At 39.1% G+C, this 23,042-nt stretch overlaps 1 protein-coding gene and 1 pseudogene across 1 annotated transcript; one reads left to right on the plus strand and one right to left on the minus strand.

Annotated features, from left to right (window-relative positions):
- Positions 1-10,108: 10,108 nt before the first annotated feature.
- LOC143590433 (glucan endo-1,3-beta-glucosidase 11 pseudogene) lies at positions 10,109-11,469 on the minus strand (annotated as a pseudogene).
- A 1,849-nt stretch (positions 11,470-13,318) lies between these two features.
- LOC143590430 (uncharacterized) lies at positions 13,319-13,834 on the plus strand. The gene has a single exon (XM_077070916.1). It carries the CDS (start codon positions 13,319-13,321, stop codon positions 13,832-13,834), a length of 516 nt encoding a protein of 171 aa, XP_076927031.1.
- The last annotated feature ends 9,208 nt before the right edge of the window (positions 13,835-23,042 follow it).

The raw sequence follows: 23,042 nt of genomic DNA on the forward strand, positions 1-23,042 counted from the left end.
TAACCTTCTCGCAGTTAGGGACATTGAGTTTCATTTGTAGATTCTCCAGGTGGTCTTGGTATTTCAACATAGTGATCAGTCATGTTGAAGTCAATTCCATCTTGGAGCTTCAGACAAACTAGCTCTCAATGTTCCCGCCATGCGGGGAGGTTAGTTCCCTTCCGCACGCGCATAAACGGTTTAGGATGCACCCGCCTTAGCATCATGCGGGATGGTCAACCCATTAGACAACATAACGTTAAGGTGCATGAAAACATAAAGCCAAAACATTCGCGCATGGCGCATATAACATATGCCCACGCTGGTTCTTAACATGGCGCGCTCGCGCAGGGCGCACATAACAAATGCACGAGCTGATTCTAACATAGCGCGCTCGCGCAGGGCGCATATAACATAATTACCTAATATTTAGGTTGATTACTTGGTTTAAGGGATTGGGAATTTACCGGGTGTCACATTCTCCCCCTGTTAAGAGAATTTCGTCCCGAAATTTAGGAGACGTCGCTGGCAGAAGCCATGTTCTGAAAGAGGTGTGGGTATTTCTTGCGCATCTGGTCTTCTCTTTCCCAAGTGAATTCAGGCCCACGCCTCGAGTTCCATTGAACCTTTACTAACTTGATTCTGCTTCTGCGTAACTTTTGTTCTTTCCAATCGGTTACTGCTATCGGTTCTTCTACGAAGTGCAGCTGTTTGTCGATGTGAATCTCTTCCAACGGCAAAATCAACGTTTCGTCAGATAAACACTTTTTGAGGTTGGACACATGAAACGTATCATGAACTCCACTGAGTTCGGCGGGTAAACGGAGTTTATAAGCAACCGGACCGATCCTTTCCAGGATCTCAAATGGTCCAATGTAGCGCGGATTCAACTTTCCTCGCTCTCCGAAACGGGGGACTCCTTTCCATGGAGAGACTTTCAAAAGTACTCTATCCCCTACCTGAAACTCCAATGGTTTCCTTCGCACATCTGCGTAGCTCTTCTGTCTGTCGCGCGCTGTCTTAAGGCGATCCTTTATCTGAAAAATCTTGTCTGTTGTTTCTTGGATCAATTCTGGACCAGTCATTTGCTTGTCGCCCACTTCAGCCCAGCACAGTGGGGATCTACACTTGCGCCCATACAAAGCTTCGAATGGCGCAGCCTTGATGCTTGTGTGATAGCTGTTGTTGTAAGAAAATTCAACCAATGGGAGATGAGTATCCCAGCTACCTCCGAAATCGATTGCACACGCGCGTAGCATATCTTCCAATGTCTGGATTGTTCGCTCGCTTTGCCCATCCGTTTGGGGATGATATGCCTTACTCATGTCAAGACGAGTACCTAAAGCCCCTTGTAACGATCTCCAAAACCTTGATGTGAACCGACTATCTCTATCGGAAATGATGGACACTGGGACTCCATGTTTTGAAACTACTTCTCGAATATACAATCGGGCTAACTTTTCCATTTTATCGGTTTCCTTGATCGGCAGGAAGTGTGCTGACTTAGTTAGCCGATCCACAATAACCCAGATCGTGTCGTAACCCCCAGGTGTCCTTGGCAGTTTGGTGATGAAGTCCATAGAGATTTGTTCCCACTTCCACATGGGAATTTCTGGCTGTTGAAGCAACCCTGATGGTTTCTGGTATTCAGCCTTTACCTTCGAACACGTCAGGCATTTACTGACATACGTCGCGATGGCGCCTTTAAGATTGGGCCACCAATACAGCACTTTAACATCTTGGTACATCTTGTCTGCGCCAGGATGTACGGAATACCTTGTCTTGTGAGCTTCGTTTAATACTTGCTCGCGCAGTCCTCCCTTGAGAGGGACCCATATGCGGTTGGCAAAATATAGATTGCCGTTCTCTTTAAGTTCCAAACTCTTAATCATACCCCCAAGGCATTCGTTTTTGACAAACTCTGGTTTCAAGGCTTCTTGCTGAGCGTCTCGGATGCGGGTAGAGAGATCTGCGTGAATGGTCATCCTTAGAGCCTTGACTCGTAGCGCTTTTATTCGCTCCTTCCTACTTAGCGCGTCTGCTACCACATTCGCCTTTCCAGGGTGGTACTTAATTTCACAATCATAATCATTCAACAACTCCACCCATCTTCGTTGCCTCATGTTTAAATCCTTTTGATCAAATATATGTTGAAGGCTCTTGTGATCCGTAAAGATTATACACTTTGTACCATAGAGGTAATGGTGCCAAATCTTTAGCGCGAAGACAACCGCTCCAAGTTCCAGATCATGCGTTGTGTAGTTCTTTTCATTGGTCTTGAGTTGGCGCGAGGCATACGCTATGACTTTGTCTCGCTGCATAAGGACACATCCGAGTCCCTGATGTGAAGCGTCGCAGTAAACGACGATGTCATCCGTCCCCTCGGGCAGAGACAGAATTGGCGCACTACATAACTTCTGTTTTAACATCTGAAATGCTGTTTCCTGATTTTCGCCCCAAACAAACTTCTTGTCTTTCTGAGTTAGCGCGGTCAGAGGTAGAGCTATCTTGGAGAAGTTCTCAATGAAGCGTCGATAGTAGCCAGCTAGTCCTAGGAATTGCCTCACCTCAGTTGGGGTTTTTGGCGCTTCCCAGTTTTCGATGGCCTTGACTTTGGAAGGATCAACGTGTATTCCTTTCTCGTTTACTACGTGACCGAGAAAATGAACTTCTCTAAGCCAAAACTCGCACTTGGAAAACTTCGCATACAACTTTTCTTTCCTCAACAATTCCAAAATCAATCTCAGGTGTTGCTCATGCTCGGCCTTGGTCCGAGAGTAAATCAGAATATCATCTATAAACACAATCACAAACTTGTCCAAGTATGGTTTGCACACGCGGTTCATCAGATCCATGAACACAGCCGGCGCATTAGTTAGCCCGAAAGGCATCACTAAGAACTCATAATGGCCATATCTAGTTCGGAAGGCTGTTTTCGGCACATCTTCCTCATGGACCCTAAGTTGGTGGTATCCTGACCGTAGATCTATCTTCGAATAATAACTGGATCCCTGCAACTGGTCAAATAAGTCGTCAATCCTCGGTAAGGGGTACCGATTTTTGACTGTCAGCTTATTCAGCTCCCTGTAGTCAATACACATTCTGAACGAACCATCCTTCTTCTTAACAAACAGTACTGGAGCTCCCCAAGGTGAAAAGCTTGGGCGTATGAAACCCTTATCCAATAGTTCCTGTAATTGATTGGATAGCTCTTGCATCTCAGATGGAGCTAATCGATAAGGCGCTCGAGCTACTGGCGCAGCTCCTGGGACCAAATCAATACGAAACTCGACTTGTCGCGGCGGCGGTAATCCGGGCAAATCTTCAGGAAATACTTCTGGAAATTCGCGCACTACTGGTAAGTCTTCAATTCTTCGCTCATCTCCTTTCTTTTCTACGACATGCGCCAGGAAGGCGTAGCACCCTTTCCTTAGGCACTTACGCGCCTTTAGGCACGAAATCAGTTTCGTCGCAACTCCCCTTCTTTCCCCTTGAATTACCAAGGTTTCTCCGTTCAACAGTGGGACCCGAACCTGCTTCTCATGGCAAATAACTTCCGCGTGGTTCTCGACTAGCCAATCCATACCTACCACAATGTCAAAACTTCCCAAGTCTATTGGCAACAAATTAATATTGAACCCGTGACCTCCCATGACTATTATACATTGTTCAGTTCTTTCACTTGCGCATAACTGCCTACCATTGGCTAGTTCTATAGTATAAGGTGTGTCTAGCCTACTGGTTGCTAGGCCTAGGGAGTCTTTAAACTCAGCGGATATAAAACTTAGGTCCGCGCCAGTATCAAATAAGACAGATGCAAAATGTCCGTTAAGCAAAAACGTACCGGTTACCACATTCGGCTCTTCTTTAGCTTCGCCTGCTCCGATCACAAAATCTCTCCCGCGAGCTTGGTTCCCCTTTTGCGGGCAATCCCGACTAAAATGCCCTGGCTTCCCGCATGCGTAGCAGTTGTCGCTTGCTCCAGCTTCTCTGACACGGCAATTCATCGTCTTGTGCCCTGGTCTGCCACATTTGGCACATTCGATTCTTGCGCATTCACCCTCGTGGTGATACTTGCATTTGTTGCACCATGGGCGAGGCCCGCTGTATCCTTTTCGTGGTGGCTCCGCGGCCTGAATCGCGTAAGTCCTTGCGCTCTCCTGCTTCTTGAATGGTGGCTGCTTGGAGTCAGACCCTCGGTGGTGAGAGTTCCATTTCCTCTTGGGATCAGAGGTTCGCTGCTCGATTCCGCGCGTAGTCAACATACCCGCACGGACCGTATCCCTTGTAAGGGTGATGGCCCGCGCTACCGCCTCATCAAAGGTTGGAGGCGCTGCGGCGTTGAGCGGAACCCTAACAACAGGAGGTAACCCAAAAATATACCTCTCGATCTTCTTTTCCTCCGTGTTTGCCATGTCTGGTACCAACTGGCAAAGCTCGTTGAACCGGTTGTTGTAGGCGTCGATATCCGTTCCTACCATGGTGTGGTTCCAGAATTCCTGTTGTAGACTCTGGATTTCTGCGCGAGAGCAGAACTTTCTCATCATCATTTCCTTCAGTTCTTCCCAGGTCTTGTGAAGAGCAACTTCTCGCCCCAATGTTTTCGTTTGAAGCTTCCACTAAGACGAAGCTGCCTCTTGGAACATGCAGGTCGCGTAAAGGACCTTCTGGTTCTCACTACATCCGCTAATGGAGAGAACTGTCTCCATCTTGTCAATCCAGTTGTAGAGCCCAATGGCCCCTTCGGTACCCTTGAATGACCAAGGCTTACAGGCCATGAATGTCTTGTAGGAGCATCCTTTGTCCAAGGCTCCTGATTCGGGTTCTGGGGTCTCATTCTGACGACCCTGACTTGATTCGGCCTTGCTGGCCTCATGTGTTGCGATTGCTTGAGCGATTATTTCCGCGAGTTCCTCGGGTGTCATGGTAATTCCTTTGGCTTTAGTTGGAGGCATTCTCGCTTTAAAAGAGAATGAAAATATATCAAACTTAGCGCATGTACTCTGAGCACATAATGTTATCATTATTCACTACACTGTGTGACCCGTGTTCCTAAGTGTGTGTATAGTTTCTTTTGAAAATATTTTTTTTTTGAAAAATATTTCATGCGATTCCCCAACGGTTATAGTCTAGGTTAAAACTTCTTTTCCTAGTTCGCTATAACCAGTGCTCTGATACCAATCTGTCACACCCGGCCCTAAGCGGCGGAAACAGCCGGGCGCGCGCGAGTGGGGATTGATAATTAAGCACGGGCCATTGCAAACATTCAAAGATTTTCATTACGCATGAAAAGTTTAATACAAATACATTACATTGTTTAAAAATTACATAAAAACATCCAAGTATAAAAACTGTTGAAGATTTCCACGCTGTATCCCCTTGCGCGGCGGGAACAACCACGCGCATCGAAGGGATATAACTAAAATCTTCCAAAAAGCTAGTTTTTGATGTTCAGCGTGAGGTGCTCTAAGTGTGACTCCATGCGCTACTTAGTTATCTCCTGAAAGACACGTAAAAACATTTGAATCAGTATAAACTGAGTGAGTTCACAAGTTTTAGTAGCTTGATAAATCGTATTGCATCATAATCTTGATACAAATCATTCTGAAACATAATTCTGATATCATCATTAAAACACATGCTTGGTAAAACAGTTCTATCAACATATTCTGATAAAATCGTTCCGCGGTTTACGCGCGAACATCTCTGGGAACCGTGCTCGTATATGCAAAGTGGCGCTGCCACTACGAGCTAAAATAAGTAATACCGTCCCGCGGATTACGCGCGAACGTTTCAGGAAAAATGTGCTCGTCCATGCAAAGTGGCGCTGCCACTACGAGCTAAAATAATATAATGCCGTCCCGCGGTTTACGCGCGAACGTTTCAGGAAAAATGTGCTCGTCCATGCAAAGTGGCGCTGCCACTACGAGCTAAAATAATATAATGCCGTCCCGCGGTTTACGCGCGGACGTTGTGCCGGAAAACAAGGCGCTCGTCCATGCAAAGAGGTGCGACCCCTACGAGCGGGCTCAAACCCATAGTACTGCCCCATGACCATACTAGGCACTCGTCCATGCAAAGAGGTGCGACCCCTACGAGTGGGTGGATCAAACCAGCAGTCCCTACCCTTAGAGTTCCAATGGTAAAGTGATCACTTACTCGAATCTGGTGCACTAACATCGAAAAACCATAGATAACCGTTCGCATTACTCATCATAAACACATAATCGCTTGCATAGCTTGTAAGTATACCATGATAAAACATTATTTAAGTACGTGTCCCTCGCCCCGAAAGCAGTTTTAAAAAAATAGTGAAAACAGTGAAAATAGGGGCTGTGAGACTCACCTGTGGTTCTTGTTAAGGGATTAAATCGAGATTCGGGTTTTCTTGGTGTTGGCCTCGGAATTGAAGGTCTAGAATACGATTAAATAACAAGTATATATATTAAGATCAAGAAATAGGAGAATATAAGGGTTGGAAAGTAGATCTCAAGGTTATATTCTCGGCTTACCTAGTAACAGGATCGGAAATGAAAACAACGGATGCTTGGGAGAGGATTAGTGCAAGTTTGCAGTTCTTTGGAGTGTGTTTTGGGTGATAATTTAGGTTACACATTTATAGGCAAACTCAAGGGAACACAATCCCTTGCTTTAGGGGATTGTAATCTTTTCATATCTAGGGGTAATGATGATAAAGTATGGAAATTATTTTTATTTATTTAAGAGTGGAGTAGTGGATAAAAGATTTTGACTTGATTTGATCTGGTCAGGACATGCAGGTCTGGGGTTGGTGAGAATAGGGTGGCTGACAGTTGACTTTTCGTGTTACAGTAAAAAGTGGAAAATCTCTGAAACACGCTACTGTTTCCTTTTGGGCGGGAGTAATCTCCTTACGTCTGGAGAATAGACTAAGTGTTCTGTGCGTATCACTTTGTGCGCATAGCTTTCTGCGTGAAGGACATTTCTTTGCTGCGGGTAGGTGCGTAACCTTCTCGCAGTTAGGGACATTGAGTTTCATTTGTAGATTCTCCAGGTGGTCTTGGTATTTCAACATAGTGATCAGTCATGTTGAAGTCAATTCCATCTTGGAGCTTCAGACAAACTAGCTCTCAATGTTCCCGCCATGCGGGGAGGTTAGTTCCCTTCCGCACGCGCATAAACGGTTTAGGATGCACCCGCCTTAGCATCATGCGGGATGGTCAACCCATTAGACAACATAACGTTAAGGTGCATGAAAACATAAAGCCAAAACATTCGCGCATGGCGCATATAACATATGCCCACGCTGGTTCTTAACATGGCGCACTCGCGCAGGGCGCACATAACAAATGCACGCGCTGATTCTAACATAGCGCGCTCGCGCAGGGCGCATATAACATAATTACCTAATATTTAGGTTGATTACTTGGTTTAAGGGATTGGGAATTTACCGGGTGTCACATTTCTAAAAAAAATGAATGTCAGTTTCTCATGTTTAGTATGTTGATGTTGGAAAAGATTCTCATAAAGATGGACAACAAATTTATTATCACAGTAGACAAGGTTTCTTGATGAACTAGAACTAACTTTTACAAACGCAAAGTTACGGAATCAACTCATTTATGCAACCATGTTTAGAACTCATGGTATTTTGCCTCAACACTAAATCGTTGCATACTTGCATGCTGTTTTGAGGACCATGAAATGTAGTTATTACCTAAGAACATACTTAAAACCAAACATGGATCATCTCAAGTGGTGACATCCCACTAGTCTGCATCAGAGTAAGCGGTAAAGGCAGTGGACTTGGACAAGATAATGTAAACGTGGTGATCAATAGTGCCTCGTAGTATCGAAGGGCTCGTTTCAAAATACCGAAAATGTAGTTCACAAGGTGTGCGCAACAAGACATCTGATGTAGGAGATGTATGGTCGAGTGAACGTAATGTATTGTATAGCATCAGCTAAGCTAAGCTCTGATAAAGTGAATCGTTGGCATTGGGTAGAGGGGACCGACTCACACTTAATTTGGACGATGTATCTATGGGTGTAGATGCCGGATTTTGAGCAAAGAAAAATCTACTTTATTTTATGTGAATTTTTAAAGATTTCTGAAAGATGAAAAAAGAAAGATTAAGATTTCTTTTCAATTCTTATAAATAATATGAGTTTAGTTGGGGAACAAATTTTTCGGAAAATTACACAGTTATTCAAGCATGGATGAAGATGATGGAGTTGGCCTCACAACTCTTCAATAACTATTCTATGGCATTTCCTTTATTTTAATGATGATAAAGATAGTTGATAATTGAAAAAAGAGCCTAACAAGGTATAGTTAAAATACAAAGTACAACAAAAATAAGAAGAGTGAGAAGAAATTTAATTCATTATCTTAGATTTGGATGGTGGTAATTATAATGTGTTAGTTGGTTGTTCATTGTGTTATTTAATTGAGTTTTTTTTATGCAACATGTTATAAATTTTGGTCATTGTGTTTTTTTAGTTAATACTTATATTAAAGATAAAAATTAAAACAAAGATTACATCATTGTGTCTTTTCGTTAGTCATTGTGTCTTTGTGCTCAATATTTGTCTTTCTACTTATCATTTCATTTTAGTCATTCTGTAATACGTTCATTGTATTGTTCGGAATTGACATGTGACATTCACTTATGTTGAGAAAAATAGTATTATGTTCATTTTGTATTACGTTTAAGTCATTGTGTAATATGTATTTTCCATTGTGTTTTACGTTTCAGGTCATTGTGTTATATGTATTCAGCATTGTGTCTTACGTTTCAGGTCTTTATGATGTGTTCATCATGTGTTTTACGCTTCTGTGTAATATGTATTCATCATTGTGTTTTATGTATTATATTAGATTGTCTGTTTGAATTTATTCATTATATTTACATATTATTATTACACAACGGTGTTATTAGTACTTCAAAAAACACAATAATGAGTTGAAAGATAAAATGACGAAAAAACATAATGACAAACAGAACAACACAATGACGAAAAAAGACACAATGGTAAGCAAAAAGACACAATGACGTAAATTATATTTTAATTTTTATATAACCATGTTTGTTATTATGGTGATTTTTTTTTTAATTTTTTTTAAATATTATATGAAAAAGTTATAGAAGTTTTAAAATAATGGGAGAATTAGCATTTGACTTGCATGCGGAGAGAAAAAAATGTGTACTATTACTTTTATACTTTTTTATTTTGGTTCCCACTTGACACATGTCAGTTAATTATGGTTTCTTAATTTCTTTTTGACCTTTATAGAATAACTCAACCACAAGAACATATAATGTTTTAATTAGGATAACGCAAAGTAGGACTGTTCAAAGGGCAAGACTTTACCCTTTCACCTAATACCTTATCCGGACCCTTTACCCTTTTAAGAAGAAACGTGGACCCGAGACCCTTTACTACCCTCTAAACCAAAAATCGAGCATCGAAGTGAGCATAAGGGTACCTCCGCTCCTCGACCGAGCAAAATGGAGAAAATTCGACGTGGTGCGTTGAACACTAAGGCGTCTCCGCGCAGGTGTGTCCGCACCCCTGAGTGGACGAGAAAGAAAGGATTTATCGGGGAAACCCCCCAGGTTTCAGACCAGGAGTACAATTAAAGGGTCGGGTATAAATAAGGGTTTCAAGGGTTCAACCCTTAAGATAGTAATAACATCTCTTTTTCGCATTTACTAGTTGTATATCTCATATATGACTTTAATATATATGAATCATAAAACAATTATACTTTTATTTAATAATATAGTAAAGTCTAACTTCGAAAGTTTATCAACTATTTGAATTTATGCAAATAAAATTCACATTTACAAATTAAATGTAGAGAACAATTTAGTAATTTTCATATATGTGTTTCCAATCAATAGTATGACCTTTTATTTTTATTTTCTAGAAATTAGAAAATTTATGATAAATCATATATGAAATATAAAGCATTTACAAATTATTATATTATATGTGACAACACATAAAATAAAAAATCTCATTTATTAGTTTATTACCAATAATAAATCATACAATTATCCAATCCACGCCTCTCATAAAGGACCTACTAAATCAGCATATTAACTTACTTATTACAAGGATAATGAAACATTAAACTAACCAAAAAAACAATAAAAAAAATTAGCATACGTACGAGCTTTACGAATGACTTAACGGCACATCGTAAACCCTCTGCCCGTTCGGATAAAACAACCCATAGTTCCGTTCCGAAGTGGGCCCCGGTTTCAAATCCTCGTTAAAAAGTGCAAACAAATAAACATTTAGACTCATTTGGCCTCAACGGACTCCCACCACCCGCAACCACTCTCCGCACCAAATTCCCGTTATACTCCGCCGCATTATCTACACTGGCACCAAGTTCGCCCGAATCACCTACTGACGGCCACCCGGTTTCTGTCACCACAATATTAATATTATCAACCTGTAACTTATCCATTGCGGAATACACCGCGTCAAGTTGCGCGTCTAGTAAGTTTTTATAAACGAGACCGCTTCCGGGGTCGGTGTTACTCGCATTATCACGGAATAATGAGTAGTCTAAGGAAATTGTGTCCGCGTTCGCTTCATAAGCAAAGTAAGGGTAGGCGTTAACCATGATGGAAGGGTTTGTGTCGCGGAGGAAGTTGAGCATTGGTTTGATGACGGGTTCAGTTAGTTCGGGTTTGAAAGAACCCGCGGATGGCGGGTAGGAGTTAGCAAGTGCGGAAAGGGGTACAGGAGATGAGACTTTTATTGCTAAGTTATGTTTTGTTAAAGAAGAATAAATGTTTTGCATGGCGGGGATTACATACGACGTCGTGTTGTTTGGGTCCGCGAAGACTTTGTTGTCGACTGCAACAAAGTCGAATGCGATGGTTTGGGTGTATGGGAGGATGTTGGATTGGACCCATGTGTCCATGAACGTTTGGGATGCGGCTGCGGATGAGAGTTGTTCGTTGGGTAGGGCGACAATGACGGATATGTTGGTGCCCCAGAGGGCTTAGAGGACGGTCGAGTCGGTGTCGAAAAGCTTGACGCGGGTGACCCCGTTGGTGATTAACATTTGGACCACTTGGGCTGGGCTCATAAGGTTATCCGCGATGCGGCCGTAGTTAATGCCGATGGTGCCGACGGAGAGCGTGAGGTGGAGGAAGGTTAAGAAGATGGTGAGAGTGAGGAGGTGTGATGGTGGTGATGACGTCATTGGTGGTGTAAGGTGGTGGAGGATATGGGATTTGGTGGTGATGGAGTTTAATGTTTAGTAATTTATAGGGATGAAATGGATTTTTGAATTTATTTTAATGTTTTGGTTAAAAAAATGGCATGGGATGGATATTTTGGATATGATTACAGTTTTAATGAATTTATTAGTTTTGATATTACATGCTATTAGTAATACTGGTATGATTATTTAAATATATTTATTTATATCCAAATTAATTATATATGTTAATTGTCGTGTGTTCTTAGAAAATATAAAATACTATGTTGAATAATGAATATGATAGAAAGTTAAAATTATTATTTTAAAACAATTTGTTTATATTTCAAGTTGGGTTTTAAGTTGACTTTAAAATTGAATTTTAAGGTAATGGATATTTTAACGGCAAATCTTTTAACCACTTGAAAGTTATAATGTTACGTGTAGAAAGCTGACAATGTGGCGAAGCATGAGGAGAGGAAGGAATTGACACAATGGATTTTTGACATCTTTGCATGACACAAGTTTTAGTCGTTTATAGATATGTAATTCTACGAGTAAAAATTATGGTTGTATGAAGTTGTTTTGTTACCTTAAGTTATGAAGACAAGTTTTCGAGTCAGCTAATAAACAGCATGTAACTTTTATCAAATAAAAAGTTATCTTTATTTGAAGTTAGTTTACGTTTGGTTACTTTTATCTAACACAAGTTTTTCAAGTCAGCTTATATATAATTCTATCAAATTAGAAGTTAACTTTACTTAAAGCTAGTTTACTTTTTGCAACCTTCGTTTAACACAAAGTTTTTCGAGTAGCTTATTGACATGTAATTTTCATGAAATTAAAAGTCATTTTAATTTGCATTTCATTTATTTTTTGTTATTCAAATTTTACTGCAATTATAGTTTGTCAAAAATAACCACATAAATCCAATCTTTTATTTTTTTATGCCGTTTTCGTTCAAATTGTAAATGCCCGTTAACTTTTCGTCCCGGTCCTATTCATTCACTATTGTTTTTTACTTTTATTGATTGTATATTAATTTCTCTTCATCATATGAAATTTGAAATTAGAGGCTTAGCCAATCATTTCCAATTATGATTAATTTATAATGCGACGGGACACCACTTCTTTTGGCGTATGCATGAAACAACGTAATTAATTTCGTTAACGGTCCGATTTCCTGTATATATTTTATTAAGGACAAACAAAGTTTGATCATCTAGATATACATAATTACATACCGGCACATGCCACTCTTACAACCGTGAGCTCAGACAATACTAATGACTAGATCTGCTATCAATTTCAGTGGAAACCTGTTAAAATATACATCTTATATTTCAGTTTTATATCTTATACTTATTTGTTTGTTTACACTTTCTACTATTATTATTATTATTATTATTATTATTATTACTGTGCTTTATGTTAATCTTGGCAAATTTGGGCTCGTGAGCTTGGATGCTGGACGGGCCTTGGCTGCTGGATGGGTTAAGTTGCTGGTTCAAGTTAGAAGGCCCACAGGCTAGGGTTTTGCTATAAGTGAAAAGTCTGGTTGTAATAGATGGTAGCCGACACAACCAATCTTAACCATCGTACTCCTTCTAGTGATTCATAAATATAATAGGGTTTCATCTATTCTTGGATTGTGAATGCTCGTGTTCTCACAATCAAGTTTCTATTGTTCTAATTCTGTTATTTTCGTCTTGTTGTTGAAGTACTTTGGATCTGTAATTCTGGTGTCTTTGATTATAATAAAAGGTTATTATATTTTGTTGACTTGACATGGTAGGAGCTTTAAGGGCTCTGGTCGATTTATTGCTGACGGGATTCTGGTTCTTCCGCTGGTTCTCTGGTTTTGAAACTCTAGATTGTTCATCACAAAGAAGATTGGGGGATTTTTTGCTGCAATTTATTAAATGAGTTTTCTATTCAAGGATTGAAGAATAACCATAAGTGAAGGTTATTTTCCTTTTTTTTGGCAGAAGCTGATCGACAATTCTTTTTGGATTGCTGCTATATCTCGGTGAGATCTTTCCGTAATTTTGTTTTATGTTCTTTACTTCTCTGTGTTACCTGTTTAGATTCTTGTCAGCAATTATTTGTTTAGATTCTTGTTTGCTATTTGCGATGGGTGATAATGGTAGTTCGTCTGTGACTGAGATTAGTAAATTAGATGCTAGTAATCCCTTGTATCTTCATGCAAGTGATTCTAGCACATTAACTGTCATTACCATTAAATTAAAAGGGACAGATAATTACACTGTTTGGGCCAATGCTATGCTTCTTGCTTTACAAGTTAAGAATAAAACCGGTTTTGTTGATGGAACCTGTGTTAGGTCTACTACTGATGATGTTCTTGCTAAACAATGGGACAGATGTAATTCTGTTGTTCTTTCGTGGATCTTAAATTCAATTTCTGATGAACTATATCTAGGGAAAGTGTTTTGTAAATTTGCTATAGATGTGTGGAAAGATTTAAAAGAAACCTATGATAAAGTGGATGGTTCTGTAGTGTTTGGGTTATATCAAAAAATAAACTCTGTTAGTCAAAATGGTAGTTCTGTTGCTGAATACTATCACAAACTTAATACTACGTGGAAACAATTTGATGCTATGGTGCAGTTGCCATCTTGTAGTTACTAAGCTTCAGAAAAATTAAATGATTTCAGTCAACTAATAAAACTCATGCAATTTTTAAAGGTCTTGGATGATGTTTTTCAATCTGTTAGAACTTCTTTGTTAACAAGAGAACCTCTTCCTACAATTAAAACTACTTTTTCTATTATTTCAAGGGAAGAGTCTCATAGATACTCTAGTGGGACCACTAAGACGCAAACCCAAAACATGGGGTTTGTGTCTAAGTCCAACCAATCTTTTGACTCTAAGAAAAAATTCAACAGAGGGCCCAACCCCAATCTTAAGTGCACATATTGCAGTAAGGTTGGACACACTGTTGAAAGGTGTTATGAGATTGTAGGATACCCCCAAGGTCCTAGACCAAAGGGGAGTCAATCCTTTAATCAGGCGAATAAATCTCATGTGTCAAATAATGTTCACACTAAGTATTCTGATGAGTCTTTACCAAGTTCAGGAGCTTCATTAACACTTGATTAAGTTTCTAGACTTCTTAGCTTATTGAATGAGAAAACAGGAGAGGGGTCTTCTAGTTCTCATATTGGAGGTACCATTTTGGCTCTTTCTCTGCTAGTAGTTTTAGTGACAAGATTATGTGTTTTGCTAGTAATTTTCCTTCATTAAGTAATTGTGGATGGATTGTTGATTTTGGTGCAAATCAACATATGATTAAAACTGATAAAAATGTTTTTAATCAAGTAGATGTTTCTGAATATAATGTGTTTGTTAAACACCCTAATGGGTCTAATGCTAAGGTATCTAAAATTGGCAGTGTTAGGTTATGTGAGAACATTGTCTTACAAGATGTATTGATTGTTACAGAATATCGTGTCAATTTACTATCTGTTTATAAACTTGCAAAGGACAACAAAATTAAGGTCTTGTTTGATGAAAATAAATGTTATCTTCAGGATTTACACACAAGGAGAATCCTGGTGACTGGTGACCAGTTAGATGGTCTCTACTTTTGTGGTGGTGATTCTAATTCTTATAAGGTGTGTTTAAATAGTTTTGATACATTAAATAATTGGCACACTAGGTTAGGACATCGTTCTGATGTTGTTTTTAAAGGTTTTGCAAACTGATTTAAATTTTAAGTTTCAGAATTACGAACATCCCTGTGATGTTTGTCATAAAGCTAAACAACACAGGGAACCTTTTCCTCTTAGTGATCATCACTCTAAAAATATTGGTGATCTTGTACATTTAGATGTATGGGGTCCTTATAAAATTAAAAGTAAAGATGGATTTAGATATTTTTTAACTGTGGTTGATGACTACACTAGAGCTGTATGGATTTTCTTAATGAAAAATAAAGACGAAGTTTTCTATAATATTGAGAGTTTCTTTAAGTTGTTAAAAACTCAGTTTGACAAAACTATTAAAATTACCAGAAGTGATAATGGTTCTGAATTTGTGAACCATCAAGTTCAAGATTTTTTTAGACAAAATGGTGTCATTCATCACACTTCATGTACTTATACTCCACAACAAAATGGTGTCGTGGAGAGAAAACATAGGCACCTATTAAATGTCGCTAGGGCTTTACTGTTTCAGGGAGGTATCCCTCTCTCTTTCTGGTCTGAGTGTGTTTTAACTACTGCATATTTAATTAACAGGACACCGTCATCTATACTAAAAGGTAAAACCTTATGAATGCCTATTTGGTTTTAAACCCTCATTGTCACATTTGAGAGTCTTCGGTTGCTTATGTTATAGTACAAATCAAAATAATACAAATAAATTTGAGAGTAGAGCTGAAAAATGTGTTTTTTTAGGATACTCAAATCACAAAAAACGTTATAAAATTGTGGAGCTTAGGAAATAAAAGAATATTGTTTTCCAGAGTTGTGAAATTTTACGAAAATGTTTTCCCTTTTAAAAATGGTGAGTTTACAAAAACTGTTGAGTCAAATGATCCTTTGATTGTTAATCATTAAATTTTTTTTGATTTGTATGATGATGAAGTAGCCAAAGAATCTCCAAATGTTTTAATTCCCGAAGATGACTTGGGGGTGCACATTGATTACTCTAGTGAGGATCAGCAACCCAATAGCAACATTGGGACTGGAGGTTCATATACTACACTTGACAGTTCTAATGATGGCTCTGGTGGGGTAGATTCAACTAGAGTTGAACATGAAAATGTCGACTCTTCTGAGGGAACTAGTTGTCAACCTCCTCTTAGGAAGTCAACTAGAAATGCCGCTTTTCCAAAAAAAATAAGTGACTTCATTGTTGAGGGCAAAGTCAAATATGGTAAGGAGAAGGTGGTTAATTATTCAAATCTATCTGTTGAAAATTTGTCTTTTGTGTCTAGTCTTAATAAGTCCGTTGAACCTAGAACTTACAAAGAGGCTTCAATAGATGTTAACTGGGTTAATGCAATGAATGATGAAATGTGTGCTCTGCATAGGAATAAGACCTGGGAGTTAGTGGATTTGCCAAAGGATAGAAAGGCGATAGGATGTAAATGGGTCTATAAGATAAAGTATAAATCCAATGGTGAAATTGATAGGTACAAAGCCAGGTTAGTGGCTAAGGGCTACAACGAAAGAGAAGGGGTTGATTTTGATGAAACCTTCTCTCCGGTCATTAAAATGGTTTCTGTAAGGTGTGTTATTAGCTTAGCTGTGCAAAATGATTGGTCATTATTTCAATTAGACGTGAATAATGCTTTTCTGTATGGCGATCTATATGAAGATGTCTACATGAAATTACCTGAAGGTTATTTTTAACTAATGATACACGTGTGTGCAAATTGGTTAAGTCCTTATACGGTTTAAAGCAAGCTCCACGAATGTGGAATGCCAAACTCGTTAGTGCATTATGTGATATTGGTTTTGTTCAATCGAAATGTGACCACTCCTTATTTCTTAAGTCTGAAGGATCTGTCTTTGTTGTATTGCTTGTTTATGTTGATGATATTGTTTTAACCGGTAATGATTCTGCTGCTATTGAAAATGTTAAATTAATGTTGAAATCCAAGTTTTTGATTAAAGATCTCGGACTGCTTAAATATTTTTTGGGGATTGAGGTAATAAGAACAGATCATGGGGTATGTTTGTCACAAAGGAAATATTGTATGGAGTTGTTGGCTGAGTTCGGCATGAGTGCATGCAAACCGGTCAATACTCCTATTGAACAAAACTATATTGTTATGAATGCTTGTGAAAAAGATAAATCTTTGTTAAAAAATGTCACAGGGTATCAAAAACTAATTGGGAAGTTAATATATCTTTCCCATACAAGACTTGACATTTGTTATGCAGTTCAATTTTTGAGTCAGTACATGCATAAGCCTACTAATGTACATCTACAGCTGGCACTTAGGGTGTTAAGATACTTGAAAAGAGCTCATGGGTTGGGAGTTTTGTTCAAAAAAAGTGATACCTTTGGCCTTGCAGCTTATGCTGACTCGGATTGGGCAAAATGCCTTGACACTAGAAGATCGGTTACGGGATTCTGTGTTTTTTTGGTTTTAACTTGGTAACTTGGAAGAGTAAGAAACAATTTACCGTTTCTCGCTCCTCCGCCGAAGCTGAATATAGGGCAATGTGTACCTATGCAGAGGAAGTAATTTGGATTATAAATTTGCTAAAAGAATTGCAAGTGGCAGTTGATGTTCCTGTATCCTTACATTGTGATAATTCAGCAGCTATGTCTATAGCTGCTACACCTGTTTTTCATAATCGTACCAAACACTTCGAGGTTGATTTGTTTTTTCTGTGTGAAAAGATTTCTTCTGGTGTGTTCAGGACCGTGTCTATTAAGTCTGAACAACAACTAGCTGATGTTCTTACTAAAGGATTGCTTGTAAGTCAGCATGACTTTATGGTTAAAAAATTAGGGTTGGTGAATCTGTTTGGATATAAAACTGAGGGGGGGGGGGGGGTGTTAAAATATACATCTTATATTACAGTTTTATATCTTAAACTTATTTGTTTACTTACACTTTCTATTATTATTATTATTATTATTATTATTATTATTATTATTATTATTATTATTATTATTATTATTATTATGCTTTATGTTAATCTTGGCAATTTGGGCTCGTGAGCTTGGATGCTGGACGGGCTTGGCTGCTGGATGGGTTAAGTTGCTGGTTCAAGTTAGAAGGCCCACAGGCTAGGGTTTTGCTATAAGTGAAAAGTCTTGTTGTAATAGATGGTAGCCGACACAACCAATCTCAACCATCGTACTCCTTCTAGTGATTCATAAATATAATAGGGTTTCATCTATTCTTGGATTGTGAATGCTCGTGTTCTCACAATCAAGTTTCTATTGTTCTGATTATGTTATTTTCTTCTTGTTGCTGAAATACTTTGGATCTATAATTCTGGTGTCTTTGATTATAATAAAAGGTTATTATATTTTGTTGACTTGACAAAACCCACTCCCTAAAGCTCAGTGTGGTAATACCTTGGTTCCCACACAACCATCCAACAAGAATAAAACTTGAACCGTTTGCAAAAATTGTCTTCAATTGGTTTTTGTTTCCCTTTTTTTTATATGTATTTACAAGCCCTTAATACATGTTATATATATATATTTGTTTTCTTTCATAATAAAAGTATAAAACTATGCTTATGATTTATTATATTTGTTTAGGATGTTAATAATCCTTATCATTTATTAATTTATTTAACTATTTTTATTACTATTAAATCAAACCCGGCTGAACTGGGAGTTAACATATCGCAACGTGCGCGCGCGGTCTAACCTTTTGGCATCTAACTTTTGTTTGGTTTAACGATCCTTCGCTACACGCTTGACTTATTTTACATAAGCTTTTGAATATTATCAACATCCTTTCTATATGTCACACCTTGCCAGGAGGGCTGGATCGTTTGTGAAAGCAATGATACATTGATACCATTTACAAAGTAGCGGAAGATAAAAGATATAATATGGTTCTGCAAGTTTTTCATTAATTAAGTCAACATTATAAAGTAGGTCAGGAAGTAACTTCAAAACACTATCCCGTCTGACACTGTTGGATGCCGATGTTAGTGCTATCGACAATCCCCTTGGATTCTAAGCTCATATTAATATTTCGCCACACGCTTGTATCCTTAATCATTCTCTACTTAATGCTAACCCAAAAATATCATACGCACAGTACCTGAATGCATGTTAAAAGTGCCAATTAAAAAGTTGGTGACTCCATGAGTTTAAGCTTACGTACGCATGATAAAATTTATTTTGAAAAGTGCACAAATCGCATATACCTAAGTATAAAAGCAAGGTGCAAATGTATATCAAGTCCACACCCAACCTTGCATTTCAACATAAGTACCCTTGTCACATCCCAACCTAAGGCGGAAATGCCGGCGCCTGAGCTGATTGCTCACATCTCTCAAGGTACTATCATGCAATAATTTATAGTGGCAATATCTAATAAATTTAATTAATTATTCAAATAAATCAAATACAAAGTACATTATTCATATATACAAAATAACTAATCTAAATTTAACTAAGTCTTGATTTAGTCTTGATAATATCTCTTTTAACATAAGCAATCCTAAATCTTCATCAAATCCCGAATCAATTCAAACGATAACCTGCATATGCGTATAAAATAAAATTTTTTTTGTCAACACTAGGTTGAGTGAGTAAGACAACAGTTAATTTGAATACAATATAATATAGAAAAGAAAACGCAAATTGTTCGTGTGAGATAAACAATTAAGCCATAGCATATAAACAAATCAAGCAGATAATGTAATATGGGCTAAACCGTTGCCATGCGAATCGGGCGTTGGTTACCAATTGTAGGTCCCTTGACCAGATCTAACAACACAACTATTAGTAGTTATCTTGGATCAACCTCTCCACTAGTTAGCGGAAATAACTAGTTAGGACCGAGATCTCGGATCTTGTTTGTGTGTTTTTATTGCCGCGGGGGATAGAGAGAGAAGAGAGAGTTTGTGAGCTTGGAAGATAAGGTTTTTCAAAAAAGATTGTGTTATGCATGAGATACACACACCTTATATATTGTGTGTGCTCATGCATATCTATTTCATTATGAACGGCCCAGTGGGCTCAAATACAAACGACCTTATGCCCAAACATACAAAGATAACAAGTCTAACTAGCTAACATATACATAATAAAGATACATAATACAAATACGAAAGACTAATCTTGAAATGGGCCTTATAATCTCCCTCTAGTCTTTGGTATTTGTTTTGTTAGCTTCAGTCTTAAGTCGGACTCGGACTTATACTCAAACACGTCGTGTTCATCAAACGGTTGTTTTTCAACAAGTAGGCGGACAAACTTGTTGAACTTGCTCCACGATAGCATCAGTATTGTCCCCGCGCACATCTTCAACGGTGCACAAAGGAGATCCATGCAGCTTGAGCAGATCTTCCTTTCCAAAACCCGATAGTTCATGCTCATCAAAGAATATGAGGTGATGCATACCCTTGCAATGAATTATCACCTCACCCGTGTCATTATTAAATTCCCAAGAGATGAAATCGTAGAGAAAGTTGTCATCATACGGCATCCCATGCATGATAGGCTCTCAATGGACTTCAAGAATCTTGTACCTCCATCATTTAACTGGCTTGTTGGTGATCGGATTGATCTCTTTTGACTTGTATCCTCTTTCTGTATTGAGAGCAAATCTTGGATATCCTTTACTCCATTCATGCTTAAGAAAATGCTTGAACCATCCTTGTAGTGTCTTCTCCTCATCTCCCCAACCAACTTCCATTCTGAAGTAGTTCATGTCAAGAACGGATAGTGTGTGCATATTTGCATAGGACATATACGTGAGATCGCCGTTGGCACGTCGGATAGCCCATCTTCCTCTATCTTGGTGCCATTTTGCGTAGAGGATAGGATCAGCATTATGGTACAGCTTCGATCCATCTCAGGCTTGCCATGTGGGTCACATAGTAATGATTAACACACTTCTTTAACTTTTGTTAAGCAGGCTTGGCAGCTGGATCAACAACGGGTTCTTGATCAACATTTTCAAAAGTCACCCTTTCCGGAGTATCTGGATTGGGTGAGTAGCTTATTCCATCATCACTATTGACTTTATTTTCTTCCACTGCTTCTTGAACTTGTGAGTCGGTACCTGCAATAGAATAAACGTTAAATAAATATGCGATTTCAGCCAAGATTACATCATCGGTCTCACGAGTCTTTTCAGCCTCATGTGGCAGATCTTCATCTACCGCCTTATTTCCAGTTGCATCACCATTACCACTATCATCATCATTACCACCATCACTACCACGAGGATCATCAAAACTATCATACTCGTGGTCATCATCATCATCTTTCTTCTCATCACCATCCTCCTCATCAGCATCGTCGTCACCATCATTGTTTTCATCATCAGACTCATCATCGTCATCATCGTTTCCATAATCTCCACCACCACCACCTTGAGCAATATGTGGTTGTGGGACATACTAAACCAAAGCAGTTGTGAAGACAACAATGACTTGTTCACTAGTAGAGGGTGCAACAAGTGGTGAACTTGTGGAACCGGCCTGCCCAGATGTAGCTGTAGTAGTCACCACAAGTTCAGTGCTTATAACAGTTTCAACAATAGCAGCAGGCTCGTCAAAACTAGCCTTCACACGTGATCCTCCTTCACCAACATCCTTTCTTGGTTCACCCGTGTATAGGACACAGCACAAGTTTCCTTAAGCTCTGACCCCTTTGGCATCAGTGAACAGATTAGCTAGAGCAGTTTATCGCCAGTTTCTCTGCTCGGTCCTTGGCTCATTTACATGGAGAAACCCATGAAAGGTCTCATTGAGATGCATTCTCAAGTTCTCCACGTCCTCATCAGTTAACCGATCACCCAACGATTCATTTATGCGAACTTGAGAGTCGCGCTGATCCTCCATTTTGCCTTCTAGCTGCTCAATCATGTCACACAGCTTCACACTCTCACCCATTAACCTGTCTACATCCCGGTTGGCGTCACCTTACAATAAACCAACTCTTGAGCCCAGTCGCTCAAAGTCAATCCAAACTTTATCGAGTGTGGAGTCAAGTTCCCTCCTAAAGTTGCTTGCAAAGTTAGAGGATGAGGGAAGATCAGTCTTCAGTTTGGATACCCTTGATTCAATTCTTTCTAGCCCATCATGTTGATCAGCATTTCTCAACTAGTTACGGCTGATCAGCTCTTGCTGATTGTTGATTCTATGCTGCAAGGTATCAATCCACTCCTTCTGACTTGTAATTCGGGCTTGATCCAGATCACGCTGCTCTTGTAGAATAGCCAGCTGATCAGCCAGAATGTCGCGTTGTTGTGTAACTTCTTGATTGGTATCTTATTGATCTTTGATATATTTGATCAACATCAGCTTACGCTTGGCACAGTTCTTATTTGCATCTTCTAATGCCTTAATCCTATCGAGGACAAGATCTCGAAACACTATAGACTTCTTCGATTTGCCACTTGAAATGGGAGTGGCAGCTGTGATTGGGCTCTTATGGGTTGAAATGGTTGAGTGTAGTGTGGTTGGTATGGGCAGGGTTAGGGAAAAATTTGGGAATGATATTGTTATGGATAACGATAGGTTGGTAGGTGCGGTTGTGTTCTCTATGGTAGATGTGGTGGTTTGGGATTGAATGGATGATGTGAATGTAGAGGACCAGAATGTTGTGTCTCTAATCGGTGAAGTAAATTGGTAAGTTGGTGAGGTAACAGGTGCGGTGATCATAGGGGAGGTTAAGGTTTCAACTTGGGTGGTTAAAGGAATGTTTTCAAACGTAGATGGCATGGGCTCATCTAGTCGGGTTGGTGAGGTTTCGGGGGATGTATTGGGTTCGTCTCTAAGTGATGGGGGTTTTTGACTTGAGTTTGGGTTTGGTTTTCAGTATATTTCTAGGTTTGGTTTTTGATTGGGATTTGGGTGGGGACTTAAGTTTGGATTTGGATTGGGCTTTTGGTGAGGTTGAGGTTTGGGCCTTGGTGAATTTTATTTGTTTGGCTTTGAGGGCTTTTATGGTCTTGGCTAAAGCGGTGGGTGATCCTATGTGTGGGTCAGGTATGGTGGTGGTTTGTGGTGTGGTGGTTTGTGTGGTTGAGATTTTTGGTGCTACGGATTCACGAATCATAGCTGAAATCGAAGGAAATCGTACCTTAATGGAAGGTACTTTGGAAGGCGAAGACTTCTTTGAATATTTGGCCTTCTTCAAGCATTTAAGTGGACGCTCTGGCCTGTCTTCTTCC

This window comes from Bidens hawaiensis, unplaced genomic scaffold, assembly GCF_021521415.1.
Source record: "Bidens hawaiensis isolate Kalapana, Puna unplaced genomic scaffold, B.hawaiensis_p1.1 tig00038560_1, whole genome shotgun sequence".
Taxonomy (NCBI): Eukaryota; Viridiplantae; Streptophyta; class Magnoliopsida; order Asterales; family Asteraceae; genus Bidens; species Bidens hawaiensis.

Excerpts from the sequence above, each read along its gene's own strand:
- LOC143590430 (XM_077070916.1), top strand. The coding sequence starts at position 13,319 with ATGGGTGATAATGGTAGTTCGTCTGTGACTGAGATTAGTAAATTAGAT.